Raw genomic sequence first — 23,493 nt, 5'->3', positions numbered from 1 at the left:
AAAACCCCATCGTCTCAGCCCAAAAATCTTCTTAAGCTGATAAGCAACTTCAGCAAAGTCTCAGGATACAAAATCAATGTGCAAAAATCACAAACATTCTTTTACACCAATAACAGAGAGTCAAATCAGGAGTGAACTCCCATTCACAATTGCTTCAAAGAGAATAAAATACCTAGGAATCCAACTTACAAGGGATGTGAAGGACCTCTTCAAGGAAAACTACAAACTACTGCTCAGTGAAATAAAAGAGGACACAAACAAATGGAAGAACATACCATGCTCATGGGTAGGAAGAATCAATATCGTGAAAATGGCCATACTGTCCAAGGAACACTTTTACACTGTTGATGGGACTGTAAACTAGTTCAACCATTGTGGAAGACAGTATGTTGATTCCTCAAGGATCTAGAACTAGAAATACCATTTGACCCAGCCATCCCATTACTGGGTATATCCCAAAGGATTATAAATCATGCTGCCATAAAGACACATGCACACATATGTTTATTGTGGCACTATTCAAAATAGCAAAGACTTGGAACCAACCCAAATGTCCATCAGTGACAGACTGGATTAAGAAAATGTGGCACATATACACCATGGAACACTATGCAGCCATAAAAAAGGATGAGTTCATGTCCTTTGTAGGACATGGATGCAGTTGGAAACCATCATTCTCAGCAAACTATCACGAGAACAGAAAACCAAACACCACATGTTCTCACTCATAGGTGGGAATTGAACAATGAGAACACTTGGACACAGGAAGGGGAACATCACACACCGGGGCCTGTTGTGGGGTGGGGGGTGGGGAGAGGGATAGCATTAGGAGATACACCTAACGTAAATGACGAGTTAATGGGTGCAGCACACCAACATGGCACATGTAAACATACGTAACAAACCTGCACGTTGTGCACATGTACCCTAGAACTTAAAGTAAAATAATAATAAAAAATTAACCGGTATATTAGAATGGAGGGCTGGGTGGATGGAAGGAATAACAATAAAAAAGGTGTTTTTCATACCCTGAAAGTATGAATCTTAGAGGAAAAAACAATGGCCTTTGAGACAGATTTTGCTGACCCTGACAGCATGATACAGAATCAAAGACTGGAAGTTTCCATGAGTCAATAAGATCAAACCAGCAAACACACATTTATGAACTAGGTTTTCTGCTTTTGAGAAATCCCACAGAGAAGCCTTTAGCAGGTATAAAAATCTCTCCAATGGAACAGGCTCACCGCAGCCTCCACCTCCCAGGTTTAACCAATTCTCCTGCCTCAGCCTCCCAAGTAGCTGGGATTACAGACATGTGCCACCACGTCTGGCTAATTTGTATTTTTAGTAGAGATGGGGTTTCTCCATGTTGGTTAGGCTGGTCTCGAACTCCCAACCTCAGGTGATCTGCCCGCCTCGGCCTCCCAAAGTGCTGGGATTACAGGCGTGAGCCACTACGCCCAGCCCCACCTTTTCTTTTACTCCAAGACCTTGGCAGTTTCTACTCCTACAGCTTTTTCCTATATGAAGGTAACTTTCCTTGGAAAACTCAACATATCTGCTACTCCGGGCATAATATTAGCAGAAATCTTGGGCTCAGCTTTCAATAAATGAAGAGAAGGGCTATGCATCCATATGGAGTTTTAATAACGATTTCATAAAATTGAACAGAAAGCACTTGTTGGATATTTCATAATTGTCCATTTTTATACTTGGTAATCTTTCTTATGCATCCTCTGTCACAGAGGATGCTGTTGTAAAAACCTTTCATTATTGCAGTTTAATTAAGCAAGTTAAATTTAGATACACAAATGAAGGCTGCCCTCTTATTTACATTTTGAGAGCTTAATGGTCCTTTTATAGCTTCTGAACCTTGGGGAAATAGCCTCATTTTTCATACTTAAGTACACATCCCACTTCCTGATCAGCAGGTTTCAGGGTAAACACTATTCATGAATAATAGTCAATGTACACAAAAGTAAGCAGGAAGAGAATATCTAGATTCCTTCTTAACATTTCCACAGGAGATTTAAATGGTTTAAGATGCTTTTATAAATTGCTTCCCTATTTCAAACATGACAATGGCAAACATTTCACATTTACCATGCGGCTGGACTTGCACTAAAAGCTTTTTATATGGATTGTATTTTTATTCTCTAATTAGCACAACTACACTATGAGCTCAGTATCACTTATCATTTCATCTACAGAGAACAAACAAGAGGCCGGGACAGGCATCCGAGGCAACACCATTGGGGAGAGTAGAGCCGGGTTCTCATCTAAGCAGTACGAATTCGGAGCCCATTTTTCTCTCCCACCAAGCTCAAATGCCTTTGTCATTATATTGTTCTTTGGCTACGATCTGTTGTTGTTGTTTTTCCTTTCCTGGTTTTGGAAGGGGCCACAGTGTTTCCATGTTGCATCCTATCTGGACAGGCCTGCTGTGTCTTTTTATTTTGGCTTCCAGATACTCTCAGTGAACACCCTTCACTCGTGCCAAACTTGGTGGTATATGCCTATTATTCAGGAATTACATTTTCACTCATTCTGACTCTCATTCAAAAACTGGTTCTTGTGAGGTTGTTAGTATCAACAACCTCAATCCCTGGCAGCCCTCTCTTCCTCAAGACCCTCTGCTCCTTGTCTCTCCTTCCCCCTAGTTCCATCAGCAGGGGCAGTGGCTTGACACTTCCCCTCTCTTCCTCCATATGGCAAAGGGCTAACAAGCCTTTTACACACCAATCCTGCTTCTTGCTACTTTCAGAAACAACACTGTCTTTTGGAAAGTGAACCTGCAAATAATGAAAGAGCTCACAGGGCTCTCTTAAAATTCAATTAAAAACAAATACCGATAAAACAAACACAGAGTATCCATATAAATGTGTAAAGGAAAGTATTCTTTCCATCTATATTAATACATATTTTTAAAGTGACTTGTATTGTAATGAGAGGTCAGCTGATTGGCTGCTGCTTTCTGACAGTCACATAAAAATTTTCTACATGCTCAAAAATAATTTTCTCTTAATTTTCACTCTTTAATACCACATAATACCACCATAAAAAACACATGTATCTGCTAATATAAGTACTCTCCATGAGTGCTGATAATTAGCCTTTTTCTCCATCATTTGAGAACACAGAAAATCATTCCTCTTTGTGGTTTGAATGTATACTCTTATCAGAACATACAAATCCTGTAGATATTCTTTTCAAGAAATGGAAGGGAAATTATTCTAAGCATATTAAAGTTCAGCTTTGAAATGATAATGTTTCCAAAAGCCAAAGGCATATGCCAGGCATTCAAGAAGCCAAGTTTTCTGTTGGACATATTTTTGGGAGTGCTGGAAGGCACACATTACTCCGGGCTGCAATACAGATTGAAAAGAGAAGGCTTTTCAATGGTCATTACAAAAGGCATTCTTCAGGGTTTTGAAGATGCGGAGGGGATTTAACCTATAAACATCTCTCTAAATCTCCTATGTGGTTTCTTAAAAACTGGTTTTTTAAATCAAATGCTTTTCAATTAATCGTAGGCAAATTAGACCAAGAAAGCAATATGCCTGGGTAGAGCAGGGTAAGGCGAACCAGTACTGTTATTTACATGGTTAAGGCCTCAAGTGAAGCAAACGTAAGCATGCAGGGCTCTGAGACACAGGGCACTACAACTAAGGATGGCGCACCACACAGCATGCTTCCCACAGATCAATTCCTTAGCAGAAATTCCCCTGGTAGTAATCAGAGAAGGGTTCACTCCAGTGCTGGGGCTTAGTTCCACCCCAATATTTATCCCAGTTAGAGATAAAGCAGCTGTGAACAGGAGGCACAGACACAAGCAGTACTCACCTCCGCGATCTTCAGCACGGCACTCCCATTCAGATCAAATGTCGGTGTGTAGGTGATGCACAGTAAAACCTTTAACAAGGTGAGAGATGAAAGAAGAGACAAGGGGTTAACAGTATGAAAATTCACTGTTGTTTCATATGCCATTTGTGTAGTCCTGTTTTTATGATTCCTTTGCTATTTGCTTTATCTAATGTTTCTTTATATCCCACCCACTGCTTTCTCATTAGTGGCCGCACATTGCCTAATAAAGTAGAGACCATCCTTTAAAAAATAAAGGCTGCTAATCTCTCCCTGTGGAAAGGACTTGCAAGACTGGCCAGAAACAGCGTCTTTTAACAGCTCCAGGAGGTGTGTCCAATAACAGCAAAAACCACAAAAGAGTTGTTGAGTAGCAGTCATTTTAAAAATGCCAGGCTTAATGCTAGACACTTCACATGAATTATCTAGGTTGATCTTCTAAATAAGTGTTATTATTATTATTGCCCCCGTTTTACTGGTGAGAAAACCAAAATTCCATGATTAAATATGTTACCTAAGGTCACACAGGTAGCAAGTTGTTGAACGCAAGTAATCTGCCTCCATGTGCCCACTCACTAGGCAAAGCCATCTCCACCTCTTCTGGGACTCAAAGGTTAGTGCCATTTTCTATTCCTATCCCCTTCCCAAATCCACATGGAATTAGAAATTCTTTTATGGCATTGTCCTCTTCCCTCTTGCAATTTCTTCCAGAATGCTGCATGGGGTTTACTTACTCCCCTTATTTTCCAAGATACATAGACAATGGGTCGATGACATTTGCAAGATCTTTCAGGACCACTAAAAACTTCACTTTCTACTTGTAGAGCCTTTAGGGAACAGACCAATAAAAGCCTGTGGCATTTTAAGAATTGCTTCTCAATTTGTGGGTAAGAGGCTACTCTCTCCCTCTTCACTTAGCTCTGACTTTTCTTGCTGTAGAAGACAGACACAAGAGTGCTGATGTCTGCTCCTTTATCTCAAACCCCACAGCCATCCCCTGCCTGCAGCTTGGCCTGCCAGGGGCAATCTTCTGAACATTTTTCTCATCTGTTCAATTCATGAAGGAGCATGGAAGCCTAGCAAATTTACTTAATACAGGAAACTGCAATTGTCAGATGTGACAGGAAATCTCTGCCCATCTCTCAGTCTTAGCTGTCAGCTAGGCCAGTCCTAGGAACAGTTGCTCCTTCACAGAAAGCAAGTGTGTATGCAATTAAAGGGGGAGGGAAAGATTTTTTTTTTTTTTTTTTTTTGCCACATTTAGTCACAAGGGTGGGTATTAATTGCGGGGGTGCTCCTCAGTCTTTTGATTCTTAAAGGGACTTAATCCAAGAATCAACACCAGATAAAAATCGGCTCAGTCACCTGGGCACAGTGGCCCACACCTGTAATCCCAGCACTTTGCAAAACTGAGGTGGGCGGATCACTTGAGGTCAGGAGTTCAAGACCAGCCTGAGCAACATGGCAAAACCCCATCTCTACTAAAAATACACACACACACACACACAAAGATTAGCCGGGCGTGGTGGTGGGCACCTGTAATTCCAGCTGTTTGGGAGACTGAGGCATGAGAATCACTTGAACCCGGGAGGCAGATGTTGCAGTGAGCCGAGATCACACTGTTGCACTCCAGCCTGGGCGACAGAGTGAGACTCCATCTCAAAAAAAAAAAAAAAAAAAAAAAAAATCGTCTCAGTGCCAAGGCGATTAAGAAAAAGGGACTGGGGAGCAACTGCCCCTTGGCCTCAAGGGAAATGGCTTTCTTTTGTTTCATGACAATCTTTGGGAGTTGGGATTTGGTAGGCAGGGAGTGATGAAGCTGAGGACAGCAGGGTCACCAGGACCTACCCTGGGCTTGGAGGGAGGCTACGTCTTCCAGGCCCCTATAAATACATAGTGGTGGTCCCATGGCTGAAAAGCCCTGTTCTTGGCTCCTCCTCTACTTGTTTTACCACGCGGCTTGATTGGCTTCTTTCCAGTCTCAACTTAGATGTCGCCCCCTCAGAGAGACGTTCCCAGATGCCCCTCTCTAAAATACTTGCTGTCACATCTCCTTGTTTCATTTACTTCAGAGCAGACATCAGTCTCACAAATGACTTGTTTGCTTATTTGCAATCTTCTCATTAGACTATACTATCCGTGGAGCCTCTGAAAGGCCCTCAGGATACTTTCACATGATGCTTTCTTACTTTGAGGTATTTTATCTTTAGTGCCATGTTTCATGGTGGGCGGTGGGGAGTCTGAGGTGGTGGTGGCCAGCAGAGGCCACTTGGTCCAGCTGGGCTCTTGATTTTTTAAGTATTGACAATAAAGACTGGTATCACTTTACAATATGAAAATAATGATGGCAAACATTTGTCCGCACTGGTTAATTATTAACATTGCTTATAGGACTGACGATTGACTTTCTGCCTTCTGCGGCTCTATGCGTTCATACAAGGTACACAAAGGTAGGTTTAGGAAGAAGCGTTCAAAACTTGACCCAGTTTTCTGTGAGCAAGAGCTGCTTTTCGGCAGCAGTGGCTGGAAGCAGGAGCAGTTCCCATGGTGAGGTCTTCGTGAGGGTGTTGAGTTAGCAGTATCGGTAATAAAGATTCTTAGGGGAATGCAGGAAGCTTGACTTCCTGTGTTTCAGGGAAACCCAGCATATGCAGAGGGAGGCCTCCCTGCAACAGTCCACAGAAGCTGAGGATACCTGCACCCAGGCCCCCAGCCAATGCTGACCATGTTCACAGGATGTTGGAAGGAAGGCTTTCCACACCTAATGTCTGGCCAGCAATAGTCAAAGACTCACTGAGCTATATGCGGGGGCAGGGGGAGGGAAACTGAAAACAGGAAATAATGAAAGGAAGGTAAAGCACATCAATGGAGCCAGTTCCTTAAGCTCATGCAGTTTGTTGCATGAAAAGCACAGCAGATTTTAATTACAGGGCTGATGGTATCCACGCCCTCCTGGGACTCACAAGATATAGTAAGGGCAGAGTGTCTAGCCAGGATGATGCAGCAGATGAAAATGACTTATCAAAACTGTTGATGCTCCCAATGTGTTAATTCGCTAGATTAAAACACGGACTAGGGGTAGAAAATTTAGGGCAATAACAAATTGAAATCATCTGACTTCCATTGCATAATGAGAGGGCAACAAGTTTAGATTAACATTCTGAGCATGCTGGCCCCATGGAAAACAGAAGCAGCTAAATATTGAGGGCAATTTTAATAAAAATATATCCTTCACAGGGTCATTAAAGCATATTGACTAAATTACCATGGAACAGCAGGAACTTGAGTGATGGGTAGCGTCTTGCAATCTATACCAGCTTGCAGAAACTGCCTTCATAAATGAGCCACAAGGAAAATAGGGAAAACAGGGGCAAAGCTTTCCATGAAAATGGAAAAATCATTCAATGGCTAATAAAAGTCCCAGATCACTTTATTTAAAAACTTGATAACTGAATAGCTACTATGTGCAAGAAGCAATCCCTCAATTTAAAATGTGTACAGAAACCCTGGGTTTAGGAAAAAAAATTAGAATTAGACTTGAAAGGAGAAAGCAAAGCTGATTTATTGCAAGAATTGGGCACAAGTGATAAGAATCTAGAAAATAGGGGAGCATCACACACTGGGTCCTATTGTGGGGAGGGGGAGGGGGAAGGGGGGAGGGGGGAGGGGGAGGGGGAAAGGGGGGAGGGGGGGAGGGGAGAGGGATAGCTAATGTAAATGGAGATATACCTAATTAGGAGATATACCTAATGTAAATGACGAGTTAATGGGTGCAGCACACCAACATGGCACAAGTATACATATGTAACAAACCTGCACGTTGTGCACACGTACCCTAGAACTTAAAGTATAATTAAAAAAAAAAAAAGAGAGAGAGAAAGAAAAAGAATCTAGAAAATGCGGTCACGTTAAGATGAGAGAGGGATGGATGTGGACAGATAATGATGACGAGTACAGAATCGCAGATGTGCTCTTTTAAGAATATCCTGAATTAATCCTCTCCCAAGGACATGTCCTGGTCATGATCGGGAGTTTCCCTGCCCAGTGGCCATGATCAGGGCAGAGCAGAGGCTATGATGTCAGGGCCACAAATGAGACATGATCATGCATGTGACTTGGTGTTTAATTGCTGTGTGACTTTGTCTATGTCCCCTAGCCCTTTACCTTTAAAATTCCCATCCCACCTTCCAAGGATATTTACAGGAACAAATAAATTAAATGAATGTTTAAAGAAATAGTGCAGATGAGAGAGATCTTTAAGACTGTCTTCTCACAGAAGCTACACAAGTTTCATTTGATGTAGTTCATGGTAGCTACTCCAACATAGATGATTAGGCTTATTTCAAGTAAAAAAAAAAATTAGAAATATCAGATAATCCACATTGAAAAGCAAAAAACCTTTGATTTTCACTCCATGTCTTATCAATGCCACAAGTTCTCATTTTTCTGATCCAGCTCCACTTTCTTCCTTCTGTCCTCCCTTTTAGGCTACGATTCAATTCCAGTCATTATTCACTAAGGTTCTAATTGCTGTGGGATTACAATATAAAGGAAGCACAGTCTTTGACATCAAAAAAAACCCTCACCATGTATTGGAGAAATGAATGCCTGCAACTGTTCTTCAAGGCTGGCTGTGATAAGTGCTTTCGCAATTGGGAGGTATATAATAATTTGGAAGGCTAGAAGACACAATAACTTTGGAGAAGACAGACTTTGCAGATGAGAGGACATGTGAACAAACCACCAATACTGGAGAGAAAAGGGAAGGAAAGACGCGCCAAGCGAAGAAGTGTCATGAGCAAGGCATAGAAGTATGAAAGCAGAGGCCAGGGATGATGCTAGAAAGATCAGCTGGAAATTTACTGGATGTCAATTTAAATGCCTTATGTTAAGTGCTTCATACATATTAGGACTGGTCAGGCCAATAAATTATAACTAAAAGGAGATAAACTAGGGCAAATTGGAAGTCAGAGAGATAAAACAGGCACTTAATAAAATACAGACGATGTCGAAGACAGATCCTAGTTGTTCCAGTGGCAATGAACTGACTGTTGCACATTTGGAAAAAAGATGCAGGGAGAGTGGAAGGCAATAGTCACCCGTGTTTGAAACCTGGGTACCATCCTACCATTGCCCTCCCACCAACCCCTACTGTCCTAGTCCACCTAGCTGACATCTCTCATACCCCACCATTCCCACATATTTTACAAAGCTTTATATTATATATTAATGAAGTAACATGCTTTGGAGAACAGAAATATAATTCGTTCAAATTGCATAATATAAAATAATGCTACAGAATGGGCAGACAACTCAAAACGCTTATTCCTATAGCACTTATTTGGAACAGTTTAGATACACTACTTAAATCTGTATACTTACACACATACGCACACACACACGCACATATCATTGGATTTCTCAGCTTCTTAGCAATAAGGTCTACCTTTGTTGATGCCTGCTATGTTTATAGCACCTTGCTGGGCCCTGGGAGGTGCCAGGAGCAGCTGGGCCTTGGCCCATGCTCAATACCTTCTATAAAATGTCCAGATGAATGGTCATCCTCACAGTTTCAGTGGAACTGTGCATCTATGTGCCTATTCATGATTGTAAAATGTGTAGACAATGTAGTAAAACAGCCCTGGTGGTATGGAAGAAAACTGTTCTGGGCATCTGAATGTCAGATCCAGGTGGCCTGACTGGTGAAAGGCAGTTTTTGTAACCAAGCAAGGTAATACTGGAGTTTCAGGTGATCTGGTTAGGGAAATTATAATTTTGTAATCCCTCATTCAGGATTACCAAATTACACTAATCTGGCAGGACCTCGCTTGGATGGGGAGAAAATCATCTCTAGTATAAGCAGAAAGCATCTCCCATGAGACATTTCTGGTATTTCCCATTATGCTCTGCTGAGAACCTATCTTCTGCACTCACCATCATAAATGGTGACTTGTACAGGGTTTATGAGTTGAAGAGCTCATTTCTGTCAAGGTTCCAACAGAGCCCTCTGCAGGACCATTTCCAGGGGATTCAAGGGTGAAGAAGTGAGTCCTGAAGTGATGAGAGAACAGCTCCGTGGCCACACTACATCTACCTGTGTGCTGGATTATTCAGGCTCTCATTCATTCACTCAACAAATATCTGCTGAGGTGTTGCTAGAGGCCACATCCAGTGTAGGTATTGGATACACAGCAGTGAACAAATAAGATAATCTCTTATCTTGCAGAGCTAACATCTGGTACGAAGGTGGTCATAAAATAAAAAATTACAATAAGCTGTAATGAATATTCTGAATGGGAAAATGCAGTGTCCTCTGGGAAGGCATGTCAGGGTCTAACACATAATACACAAGGTGTAATGCTGTATTCATCCTCTCATGGAACTCTAAATTTCACATGTTATAATACATATAAATCAAACCTAGGGGAAGAGAAAAGGGTACCATCAAAATGGGAGCTGATTTTGGGGAGTCAATCTACCTGTATGCCATATGGTGGGCATGAGGGCCTACTGAATGAACAAGAAATTATTTTTCCTTTTTCTTAAACTGTTAAAAATTATCTTAATTAACACACAACTCCTTCTTGGGGGGAACTGTGGTTTCATTTTTCAAAATATCAGATGTTATTTATAAATCAAACCAAACAAAATAAGCTAGTTAGGGCTCCAAAAAGTACAGCCCACAGAAGGCCTTGCATTTTTTTCTCTCTTGGTGTATGAAGAAAACCTTAATGCCAGGCGCATTTCAAAGCCCGACTCTGGCTCTGGCTGCGAATTTAGCTTTGTTACTTAACACACATTTCCTTCTGGCCTCTCATGTAGATTGGCTTTAAACTTCATAAAGTTAAAAATCATTGCATAATTCATTCTCTTTAGAAACATTCCAGTTCTTTTTTTACTCTGTCAAATTCAGCCGCAAGAACAGAAAATTCAGTGACAAGCACAGGAATACTGAGACACCAAACGCCCTGCTACGGGGTGAAGAGTGTGCTGCCTTCCGCACGTGCAGCCAAATGGAGTGTTCATTGCTGGAAGTGTACCCCGACCATGAAATGTCAACAGAGATTTTTTTCCCCTCATGGTTCAGGCACAAACAACAAAGCAGACTTAGTCTTCTGAAGTTTGCAAAATGGCAGAATGTTTATCTTCGGAGTGAGGGAGGGATGGAGTCACAGAGTAAACAAAGAATTTTCAGAGGACATTTCCTTACTTCAGTTTAAATTATGGATGTCACAGAGTGGTATAATAGACACTGGAGACAGAATGGGGGAGGGAGGAGGATGAGGGATAAAAAACTACATATCAGGTACAAGGTACACCACCCAAGTGACATGTTCACTAAAATCTCACACTTTACCACTACACAATTTGTCCATGCAACCAATAGCCACTTGTACCCCTAAAGCTATTAAAATTTTTTAAAAAAATAAAATGTTAATGACAAAGACAAACCTTTTTTCTTACTTTGATCAAGGTTTTTCAATCTTGGCACTATTCGCATGTTAGACAAAATAATTCCTTTTTTCGGGGGGACTGTCCTGCTCATTGTAGGATATTTAGCAGCATCCTTGGCTTCTACCCAATAGATGGCAGTGGCAATACCCCCATTCCCCCAGCTCCTCCTTCCCAAGGCCAGTTGTGACAAGTGAAGATGTCTCCAGGCATTGCGAAATGTCCCCTGAGGACAAAATTGCCCCCACCTGAGAACTACTGTTTCGTTCATTTCTATCCCACATGCCTTGTAGACGTAACTCAGAACTTCTACCAACAAGCTTGTCCAACCCTGTGGCCCATGGGGCACATGTGGCCCAGGACAGTTTTGAATGTGGCCCAACACAAATTCATAAACTTTCTCAAAACATTATGAGATTGTTTTGCATTTTTTTTTAAAGCTCATCAGCTATGGGTCGTGTTAGTGTATTTTATGTGTGGCCTGAGACAATTCTTCTTCAGATATGGTTCAGGGAAGCTAAAAGATTGGAAGCCCCTGCTCTACAACATTGTTCCAATTCCAAAAGGTTGAGAGCTAGAATCTAGGACTTCCAGAGAAGAACTAGGATGAGCCACCGATCCTTCACTTTGCTTCAGAGACTGTGGATTGCAGGTCACAACAAGTAGCTGGGCTACAACCTCGATCTTTATTTTTGACCCTAAGAAAATGCATCAAGTTATTTTATTTCATAAAACATCTACCACTACTAGCAGGTTATCAACCAAATCACTTTCTGGCTCAACTTGCCAAACTTCTGGCAAACAGCTATTCTGAGAGACTTTTTAGTCAACAGATTTTGCTAGAGCTCCTAAATACTCAAGGTGGAAAATCTTTCCAATTCCTCATTGGTTTACGGTCATGTCACGGGTTCTTTTCTGGCCTTTATTGATTGCCACTAGAAATAAGTTACTGATATTCATCAGATATGCCCTTAGCACCGAATTCTAGGAAATACTGTACCAGTGATATTCATAAAAAATATGTAAATATTAGTTATAATTAATTTAGCTAATTCACTTGAACAAATAATCTGTTCATTATTTATATTTTCTTCTCCCTTCTAAACTTTCTCCCCTGGCCAAGTCTTATAACTGTCATCTCTAACGAGAGGCCTCACAAATCTCTTTCTAGAGTTGTTTTCCTCAGGTTGTAATCCTTAATTTCAGTTTCTAAACATCACAAATAAATATTGACACATTAGACCAAATAATTCTTTTGTGCAATTCCATGAAAATCACATCAACCTCAATAAGGCTCTAATATGGTAAACGGCTAAACATTTCTTGTTCTAAAATTCTTAATTACCCTTGTAGATATCCCCATCAAGAAATAGAATCTATTTCTCTATCTTTTAAATATGAGGTATGGAGTGACCATTAGCTTGAAATGACCAATGGGACATCAGCAAGCAAACAAACAAACCCCCAAAACACTTGGGCCTCTGAGTTCCTCAATTTTCCCTGCCACTGCCACCACGTAGATAACCTGCCACACTAGAAAATGAAAGACCTGATGCAGCAATTTTAAGTCTGCCAGCCCCAGTCAAGCCACCAACTGACCAAAGATGTATGAGCAAGCACAGCTGGGATCAGCAAAAGAACAGGACAGCTGAGCCCAGCCTTAACTGCCTACCGCATTTTGGGGTGGTTTCCGATACATGAGGCATAGTCCCAACCATATTTATTTTAGAATATGAACTTGCTTTACTATTTCAAATGAATTCTAGAAGATTCAGCTGTGTTTATATGGCAAGGCAATTTAGTTGGTCAAGATGAGATCTACTAATTCCAACCCTTATGAAGAACAAACTGGATTGGTCAGTAACGTGTTGATTACTGCTGGATGATAGATAACATGTGATTAAGACAGGAAAAAGAAAAGGAAATTACTGTGGAAGGGCTGAGTTGATGCCCTTCCAGCAAGTATATTAGACATGAAGACAAGCAAGTGTATTAAAACCTGTACCCAAAGGTTGAGTGGAAGAGTTATTTTTTCGTTCCATTGTACAAGTAGTTCATGTTTTAGAAATAGACTCTAGCCTAAAATTTCAGTAGAATGCAGGATGCATTTTCTCATAGAAATAAAGATATAAATTACAGATAGTTGCTCAGGGCAGCCTACAGATTTCTCTTTAATCCAGAACATACATGAAATATTCTGTATTGACAATAAAAAAATGGAAATAATAGAAAAATAAAAATAAAAAATACAATTCTTAATTATGCTAACATTAAAACTGTACTTAAAGGAATATATATATATATATACACACACACACCCACACATACATATATATAGCCATGTAGAAAATGCTTATGATTTAAAGTATAAAGCAAGAAACAGGTTGGCTGTGGCGGCTCACACCTATAATCCTAGCACTTCAGGAGGCCAAAGCAGATAGATTGTTTGAACACAGGAGTTCGAGACCAGCCTGGGAAACATGGCAAAACCCTGTCTCTACAAAAAAATACAAAAATTAGTTGAGCATAGTGGTGCACCCAGGAGGCTGTGGTGGGAGGATAACCTGAGACCTGAAGGTCAAGGCTGTAGTGAGCTGTGATTGTATCACTGCACTCCAGCCTGGGTGACAGTGAAACCCTGCAGAAAAAAAGAAAAGAAAAGGAAAAGAGAAGAGAAAAGAAAAAAAATCCTATACACACAATGAATATAACTATAAACACCTAAGTAGATACGATGAGAAATCAGTATACAAAAATCAGTCAACATGATGGGATTTACAATTAACTTTTTCTATTTTGGAATGCCCATAATGTTAAACTGCTAGCATTTCTTTAAATTTGTCTTTTAAAATATTATACACACACACGCGCACACACACGTCAAAATTTAAATATAAATATTGAGACCTGTACAATATGAACTCAGGCTCTCTCTTAAATTAGCCCCTTAAGACCATCACTTAACCAGGAACTCTGGCTGTGAGTCCTGCTGGCAGCTTGGGCTTTCCCTTTCCCACCTACTCACTGCGCATGTCACTGCCAGTCACCAGCTGCTCCTCATTCTCTCTGCAAATCAGGTCAGTGCACTCAGCCACACCTTCTGCATTCGGCCCAGGTGGCCCCTTCCTACTGCCACCTACCTGGATTAAGTCCTGGTACCTCTGGCTCAGCCTCTTCCAATAAGATATTTCACGATGAAATGACTTGGTTCTGCTGATTCCCGAATCATCCTGCAAACACATACTCCCTCTCCTCACCTTGCATGTTTAACGTCCAGCTCTGGCTGGATCACTTGCCTGCTTACAGAGAGCAGGCCCTCCAGAACCTCTTCAACCTCCCTTTCAGGCTCATTGTCCACTATCCCTCACTAATCCCACTTTCCATCTCCAGGACTTTTTTTCTCTACCAAGAATGCCCTCTCTCCCAACATAATTATCTGAATCCCACCTACCTTTCAAAGTCCAACTCATATAGTATCCCCTCCTTGAAAGGATGTTCTGCCCTGCTAAACATGCTTCTTCCTCCTGAATGCGCCTCCTGAACTTTTCTTCTGATTAAACATACACAGCTACCTTGAATTGTGGTAATTGGCTGCCTCTTTATTGCTTTCCTACTAAATTATAAACCCTTGCCTTTGAACGTTTTGTTTTTAATCCTATATAGTTTTATGCAGTGTTGGTAACAAAAATATATTTGCTTAATAAGCCAATAAAAAATAAGGTCTAAAAAAGCAACAAATTTAAAAGTTCAATGACTTATTTTTTCAAGTTTAACCTGTAACAAGCATATTTTGACTTAATCTCACAGCTGGGTTTTTAAGAAGTCAAATTTCATTGGTACGCTCCAGATAACACCCCCACTCCTTCCTCTTCTCTTTCCCTCTCAGACTCTCTGCAGAGTGAGAGCCTCATCTCAACTTGTCTCTGCCCGTATAAACACAGAACTTTTGACAGTTTTATGTTGATACTTACAGACCTGACCACGCAAGGCCCTCAAGATAGGGTTGTTAAAGGGCTAGAGCCAACTTGATTCTCTACATCTGAAACACTTAATTACAGAGCTCTTCTGGAATAATCAAATCATATGAACTCTACCCAGCCGGATGGAACAGAAACATTGGCTCAGCTAAAAAGTGGGTGTTTTCCTTAGACTGTGGAATCATGGCTGAGGGTCAGGACCTGAAATAGATCAAGGTGGATAATTGATGTATAATAATTTACAAAATCATTCTTTTAGGCTACAGAGCTACAATTCACAGTAGTAAATATGCGGACCTTCTTAAGGAATCAGAAATATGAGGATATGCACAATATTATTCACATTTTACAGATCAGAAAATTGAGGCACAGATAAACTTTCCAAGGCTACCAGGCATTCTAGCTCCAGAAGCTGCACTCTTACCATCCTGCTACAAGATATTTTGAAAAAAAGAAAAAGTGAAAAGAAGTCAAAAGGCAACAGAGTTCATTGATTATCCCATTGAACAGTCACACCATGCCATTCTCACACCCTTGCAGACACATTTGACCATGAAAGGTTCCTCAATGAAAAGTTCCTCATTATCTTCAGAATCCATATTTCTCACATTGACCTTGCAGTTAACTGAAACCCCTAGGTCTGGAATGCTGTCTTCTCTACCTATCAAAAACTATACATCCACAAACCATATAAACTCTCAGCCCTGCTGCAAAGCCTTTCCAGAAAAATATAAATGTTTGAAAAGGATATTCCGCTACCAATGACTGTTTAAGCCCAGCCAAGTAACTGAACCATTCCAACTTCAATTTACTTATGAAAAGAATTTGATGATGTAGGAGGTTATTTCAATTCTAAAATACAAACCCATGTTGATCTTTCTCATTCTTGAACTCACAGATTATCTATTATCTCAATTTAGTTTGTTGTTTATCCTTGTGGGCCATTAAAACTACCACATGTGTTTCTGTCTCTCCATCAGTCAATAACTAAACTAACGAGCAATTAGTGAGCCATGTGCCAGATGCTCTGCTAGGCACCAGAGGGATAAGTATATCACCAATTTTCACTTAGTAACCAGTGAAATTTTCAAGTCATGCCTGAGTCAAGAGTTTAGGAGACATTACAATGTGTAATGGAAACCAAGGAAAGTGAAACTGTGGATAAGGGGGGACTAGTGTATTTATGTATTTAATTGATTTCTGACGCTATCACTAGTGTCCAAACACAGATTGTGTTTTTCTTTGGTTTTGTTTTCTTCACCACAGGATCTTCTGTGCCCAGTACAGCACCTGACAGATAGAATACAATCAAATATTTGCTGAATGAATGATTAAAAAATCAGAGAACCTTCCCACTCTGTTTGGAACTATAGAACATCCAAAGTGATGAGGGCCTCTGCATTTATACTTGCTTAAATAAGATTATGTGAGAAAAGTTTAAAGACACTTAGTATAGTGATTCTCAAATATAGTTAACACTTGGAAATGGTGGTGCTTTAAAAAGATATTAATAGATAATATGAAAATCTCCATCTCAAAAATAGTGCATAAACTATTTAAAGGAAAATCACATCTCTAGGCTTTCAATGTTTGTTCATTACTTTTTCATATATTTTTACCAACTGCCAAAGGCAGTCATATCAAAGGGTAAAGAAGGATGGGAGGAAAACTTACTAAGAATTATATTAATCTGTTTGCAAAGTAGAAAAAGATTCTCATCACTCAACCTTATGAGCAGGAAGAGGGAAGGCTGTTTGAGAACCATTTACTTAACAGAATCACATATTTTAAACACTTCCCTGAATTCACTGCACAAACAACATGTTTGCAGACTTCTTAGATCAACCTCCAACAACGACCCATTCAGGAGTTAAACATTTTTCATCAAACACTGGATTTTTCCTTAACTCCAGAGATTGCTACAAATCTTCTGAAGTGTCTCAATGGCTTCAGGCTAAGAAGAGATTTCTCCCTGTTATAAGAAGCAAGACAAATTAGCCATTTCACTCTCAAACTGCACTAATGATCACATTCTTTCCAAAAGGAACTCTAGAAGACCAAACGCCCCGAGTTAAGAACATCAAAACTAACCAGCTGAAGAAACTTCCCAAGTGTAAGACTCTGCCATTAAAACATTACTGAGAGGGGACTCAAACATAGCCTTTATTCCTTTGTCATGTTTCTAGCTCCCAAACCAAGCACTGATGGCAGTACTGATACATAATTTAAAAGCACACTCCCTTCCACTTTGTAATACCAGAACTCTAATTGGACACCCTGAAGCTTAGGACTACTAGCCATACAAATAGTAAACTCTTTGTCCACGATTCACTCACCTGTGTATTTTCTGTAGATGTTTACTAGGCTTTTATTGTATAAAAATACCCCAGTCAGGTGTGGTGGCTCACACCTGTAATCCCAACACTTTGAGAAGTGGGTGGATCACCTGAGGTCGGGAGTTTGAGACCAGCCTGACCAGCATGGTGGAATCCCATCTCTACTGAAAATACAAAAAATTAGCTGTGCATGGTAGTGCATGCCTGTAATCCCAGCTACTCGGGAGGCTGAGGCAGGAGAATTACTTGAATCCGGAAGGCGGAGGTTGCAGTGAGCTGAGATTGCACCATTGCACTCCAGCCTGGGCAAAAAGAACAAAACTCCGCCTCAAAAAAAAAAAAAAAAAAAAAAAAAAAAAAAAAAAAAAAAACCACCACCAATGGTAAATTACACTCTCCTTCCTTTTTCCCAACTCTCTCTCTCCCCCTCTCTCTCTCTCTCTCTCTCTCACACACACACACACACACCACCACCACCAGACCGATTAGCTAACTTAGTGGAAAAGACACCTAGATGCCGTCTTCATATGTGAATTTAGCTCACAGGACTAGTGAGGGAATATCATTATCATGGGAGGACACAGAAAACATACAGGACTCTGAGCCACTCCTAGTTTTACCCCTCCTTAGCCTGTGACTTGCCTTTTCTGATCCATCATCTATACAAGAAGAAGAGCAGTGACTAGCACCCACAGGCCTCTCAGGATAGACTTAGCAGGCAAGGTAACCCACCACTTCAGAGCACAGGTTTAACCTCAGGCTAAATACTGCTCTGGTCATTTCATTAGCCGTGTGACCTCGGTATCAATGTGTCTGATGCATAAAAAATGTTACATGATCAGCCCCTGTCATTTCTCCTTTAAAAATTATAAACCACTCTACCAATATTCACTTCTATTATCTAAAAATGCACATAAAAAGATACCCAGTAACAGAATATTCATCAAATGCTCTCTCAGGGCCCAGCATCATCTCTTTCCTTATCGCCAAAGCCAGCCTGCCTTCCCCAGATAGGATACTCACATCTCCCACATGCTTACAGAGGCAGACGGCCAGCCATAATTCCTCCACTCAGCAGCCTTTGAAGACTCAGCCAGCTGTATCAGTTAATAACCTCACTAAAGGTTATCCATCAGAAAGAAGGGAAACAAGTCCTAACTACTCTAGTGAGAGAAGTCATTAAATCCATACATGGCTCCTATACAGTCTGCCTGGCATTCATGGAAATAGCACACACCATAGGAAAATGTTACCAAAGCAGACAAGTATTTAATCTAAATATTAAATAGCCTACCAATCAATTTCAAAGGTAATCTATCTTCAGAGAATCTTTCTGATTCTCTACAGTTCTAACCATTTATTTGCTCAAGCTGTAAAATTTTTCTTTGGGTTCCATAACCATTTCAATAAATCAAACTTGCCTTTTCTCCCCTTCCTGTTAAATAGTAAAACCATGTAGAATACTTCCTAGACTAAGTGGTTTAACCTCATTCCTATTTGTCAGAAGCAGGCTGCACTGATTTTTTTTTTTTTTTAACGCTCTGATTGAAAGTCTTCTTTCTAAATGAGAATACTACCCTTGGAATGTTGGATTTCATTATTGGCTAGTTTCTGTTTAATCTTGGAGAAATCTCTACAAAAGGAAACTATATTATTTTCTTTCCAGGAATTTAATACAATTGTTCCATACTCTTAAGAGTGTGACATGGTTCAATTTCTCATGTTTATAAGCACCAACAGATACTAATATGTGAATAAAATGCATGATCTAACTTCCAAAAAATAACACCCAGGATATGTTATAACAATGTGCTATGCTGTGGCTGGACAGACAAATTTTTATTTGTCCAACACTGCATGGTGTGGCTTTATCCCTCCTGAATGGTATATCCAGACCAACATTTGAAGATGTCCACTATATCTTGTTTTAAAATGTTTTCTGTGCCTCCAAAATACTTACATAAAATGACTGGAAGATTTTTATAGGAAATTTTAAATAATTTATCATCAGAATGAGTCATGTAGAAGCGCCAAGACTAAATTAACATCCCCTTCAGATGTAATGGAAATCCCATCTTTTCTCTGGGGACTCATCTAATGCTCTCTTCTATAATTTTTGGGAGAATACAGTAAAAGCATTTAATACAGTAATGGTATTAGCAAAACAAGGACTTATTTAAGAGGCTTTACTTGGGTCATTACAAGTATTATAGAATTACAAGATAAAGAGTGTGGGCTTCTGGAGATTACTAAAAAGTTGATATAGAAATTCCTCATTCAGAGAGAAGGGGGATAAAACTTATTATTCTAAGCCAGAAAGTCTACACTGTGAACCAATCTCTATATCGAAATAAGTATTTTAAATCTCAGAAATGGGAAATGATCATAGAGCCCTCACTTGTGACCTATCAAAGTCAGGTTACCATCAAGTTTTATTTGATGTTAATAATAACATTATGCAAAGTATAGTTATCTTGTCATTAATTTTCTAGCAGCTTGACCAAACTGTTTATCAAAAAGTATACTACAAAAAATTAACTTCAGGCTAGGTTTGTTGTGAACTGAAATATTTTTCCCCAATCCTAATATTTAAATAGTTAAAAATAATGGTACGTTTCCTATCATCTCCCCATCACCCCTCCTTTCTAAGCACCCCAGTCTCTAGCAATCATCATCTTACTCTCTACTTCCGTGAGATCAACTTTTTTCGATTCCACATGTGAGTGTAATCATGGTATTTGTCTTTCTGTCCCTGGTTTATTTAACATAATATCTTGTGGGTTCATCCACAATTATAGTTAAGTTGGAGGAGTAAATTTCAGGAGCTCTATTGTATAGCAAGATGATTATATTTAGTGACAATATATATTTTTTTATTTTTAGACAGGGTCTTACTCTGCCGGCTACAGAGCAGTGGTACGATCTCGGCTCACTGCAACATTTACCTCCTAGGCTCAAGCAATTCTCCAGCCTCAGCAACCCAAGCAGCTGGCATTATAGGCACACACCACCATGCCCTGCTAATTTTTGTATTTTTTTTAAATTATACTTTAAGTTCTAGGGTACATGTGCACAACGTGAAGGTTTCTTACATAGGTATACATGTGCCATGTTGGTTTGCTGCACCCATCAACTCGTCATTTACATTAGGTATTTCTCCTCATGCTATCCCTCCCCACAACAGGCCCTGATGTGTGATGTTCCCTGCCCTGTGTCCAAGTGTTCTCATTGTTCAATTCCCACCTATGAGTGAGAACATGCCGTATTTGGTTTTCTGTCCTTGTGATAGTTTGCTGAGAATGATGGTTTTCAGCTTTATCCATGTCCCTGGAAAGGACATGAACTCATCCTTTTTTATGGCTGCATAGTATTCCATGGTGTATATGTGCCACATTTTCCTAATCCAGTCTATCATTGATGGGCATTTGGGTTGGTTCCAAGTCTTTGCTATTGTGAATAGTGCCACAATAAACATACGTGTGCATGTGTCCTTATAGTACCATGATTTATAATCCTTTGGGTATATACCCAGTAATGGGATAATGGGATAGCTGGGTCAAATGGTATTTCTAGTTCTAGGTGCTTGAGGAATTGCCACCCTGTCTTCCACAATGGTTGAACTAATTTACACTCCTACCAACAGTGTAGAAGTGTTCCTATTTCTCTACATTAATTTTTGTATTTTTTTGTAGAAATGTGGTTTCGCCATGTTGCCCAGGCTGGTCTCAAATCTGGGCTCAAGCCATCCCCCTGACTTGGCCTCCCAAAGTGCCGGGATTATAGGCATGAGTCAAATGCCCAGCTGACAATATATTCTTGAAAAATGTAAACAGTGGCTGTTATGTGCTGTCACCACAAAAATGATAACTATGTGAGGTAATGCAATTGTTAATTAGCTAGATTTAAGCATTCCACAATGTATATAGACTTCAAAATCATGTTGTACATGATAAAGCATACTATGTTATCTGTCAACTAAAAAAATAGCATGTAACAAAGGTCCTTATCTGTTTAAGCATTTTGGAAATCTCATTGTAAAGACTGACAGATTTATTGTTTTTCTGACAGTGTCTGACTTTCCTCCCAGACATTAACTAAAAGTATTAAGGTTTATAATGGTGTCATTGGAGAGTTCATTAAGAGAGGCTTTCCATGATTTCTGGTAGAGTTAACCTGTGTCAACTCTTATCTTCAGCAAGGCTAGCAGAAGGCATTGCTGGGCTGGATGGAATCAGAAAGCAAGTACAAGTTTTCAAAACAGGTGCTACTGTTGACATAATATGCATTAAACATTCTGCTTGTGCATAGCTCCTAGAAGAATGGGTACTTCCTCATTTTAATTTTTAACACAAGTTTCTGTATTCCACAAAAAACTATTCCTGGGAGAATTTCCAGAATAATATGTAATCTGACTTGCATATCTTAGTATGACACCAAAGCTGACTCTCCAGTATTTGGAGACCTAATAGCAGAAAAAAGATTCACAGGTTGCACTTCGAAGTTACAAAAGCGGTTAGCATGGCAGTTGGCTTTGCCTCTGTTTCAAGAGTGGCCCAGAGGTAGTGGAGAAGTAAAACAAAGCTGGAAGGGGTCACTCTGTGGTTCCTAAGAATGCACGGCTGCCAAACTTAAAGGATAAGACAAAACTGTACATTCCAGAATCAAAGAGAGTTAAAGATGAATGAGATCCTAAAGATCAGCTAGCTCAGGCATCATCAATGTTCATTGTGTTTAAGAATCAGTTGGGATGCTAGTGAAAGCTGCACATTCCTAGTCCCATCCACTGAGATTCTGATTCAGCAGCAGGAGGCAGCCATGGTACCAGTAGTGATACATAACATTTCTAAAGCACTTGCTTTGTGCCAGATACTGTGCTATGTTCTTTATAAATATCACCTTATTTAATTCTCAAAACAATCCTATTGGGTGGGTACTACTATTGCCCCCATTTCACAGAAAAGGAAATCAAGGTAGAGTGACTGAGACATCTGTCCAAGGACATTCTGCTAGGAAGTGGAAGAATAAGAGTTGAAACCCAGACAGGCTGGCTTCAGAGTTTGAGCTCTTAATCATCACCCTGAACTACCCACCCACAGGGTTAGGGTGAGGCCCAGGACATCAAGAGAATGTCATGACTGCAGTCAATCTTTTCTGAATGAGAAACTGAAACCAGGAGAAGTGCAGTCTCCAATCCAAGACAAAAATCCTTCAGTGCATTTCCAGGGAGAAATCCACCAGTGGATGACACCAACTATTCCTGAATATTCCTCAACATATGCTCCTCGAGAGAGGAAAAGGACGGAATGCATTATTGAAAGCTTTCTTGTTGGTTCCTGCTGTGTTACCATGACCAAAGTGCTGTTATGGGGCAGAGTTTCTATCCTTTCTGCCCAACTCACCATTCACTCAGAGAATATGACACACTCTGTTCAGCATAAGGGACCCCCAATCATGGTGATTCTTAAAACAAAGGGAAAGCAGGAGGGAGAGATGCTATTCCTAAAAGGAAGGTGGTAATTGGAATGAGGGAGGTAAGTTTCATGTAACTTGAAGGAGAAAAAAAAAAAAGACGTGATTCTGATATGCCTCCCAACTGTGGTCTTTCTCCCCCTAAATTGACCATTCTGAAATCTCAGTATATATCAAAACATTATTATTATTATTATTATTGCTTTGTTTTAACATATGAAAGCAGGCAGACTACCCGGAATAATCAGATCTACCCCATGCTGGAACTACTCACATACATTCTCTTAAAAGGTTACAAATATACTTTCTAATGGCCTTTAATGCAGAACGAGGCCAAAAATCTCACGGATTTATTGAAATTGTCCCTTTTTGATGTTAAACCATCAGGGTAATTTAGG

At 40.1% G+C, this 23,493-nt stretch overlaps 2 protein-coding genes across 3 annotated transcripts in view; one reads left to right on the top strand and one right to left on the bottom strand.

Annotated features, from left to right (window-relative positions):
• Nucleotides 1–23,493, bottom strand: part of LOC105465707 (ARFGEF family member 3) — a 183,210-nt gene that overhangs the window by 111,408 nt on the left and 48,309 nt on the right. For both annotated transcript variants that reach the window (XM_011714278.3, XM_071096517.1), the window contains one exon: nucleotides 3,844–3,912. In XM_011714278.3, coding sequence (XP_011712580.2) covers nucleotides 3,844–3,912 — 69 coding nt within the window. The remainder of the gene's footprint in view (nucleotides 1–3,843; nucleotides 3,913–23,493) is intronic.
• Nucleotides 15,580–15,984, top strand: LOC105465705 (prostate and breast cancer overexpressed 1). Its single transcript, XM_024787884.2, is given in 3 exon segments — nucleotides 15,580–15,661; nucleotides 15,664–15,923; nucleotides 15,925–15,984. Coding segments are annotated over 3 exon segments (402 nt in total).

Source organism: Macaca nemestrina, chromosome 5 (assembly GCF_043159975.1).
Source record: "Macaca nemestrina isolate mMacNem1 chromosome 5, mMacNem.hap1, whole genome shotgun sequence".
Taxonomy (NCBI): Eukaryota; Metazoa; Chordata; class Mammalia; order Primates; family Cercopithecidae; genus Macaca; species Macaca nemestrina.
The sequence above is the reverse complement of the archived record's forward strand: the minus strand, read 5'-3'. Positions and strand labels throughout refer to the sequence as shown.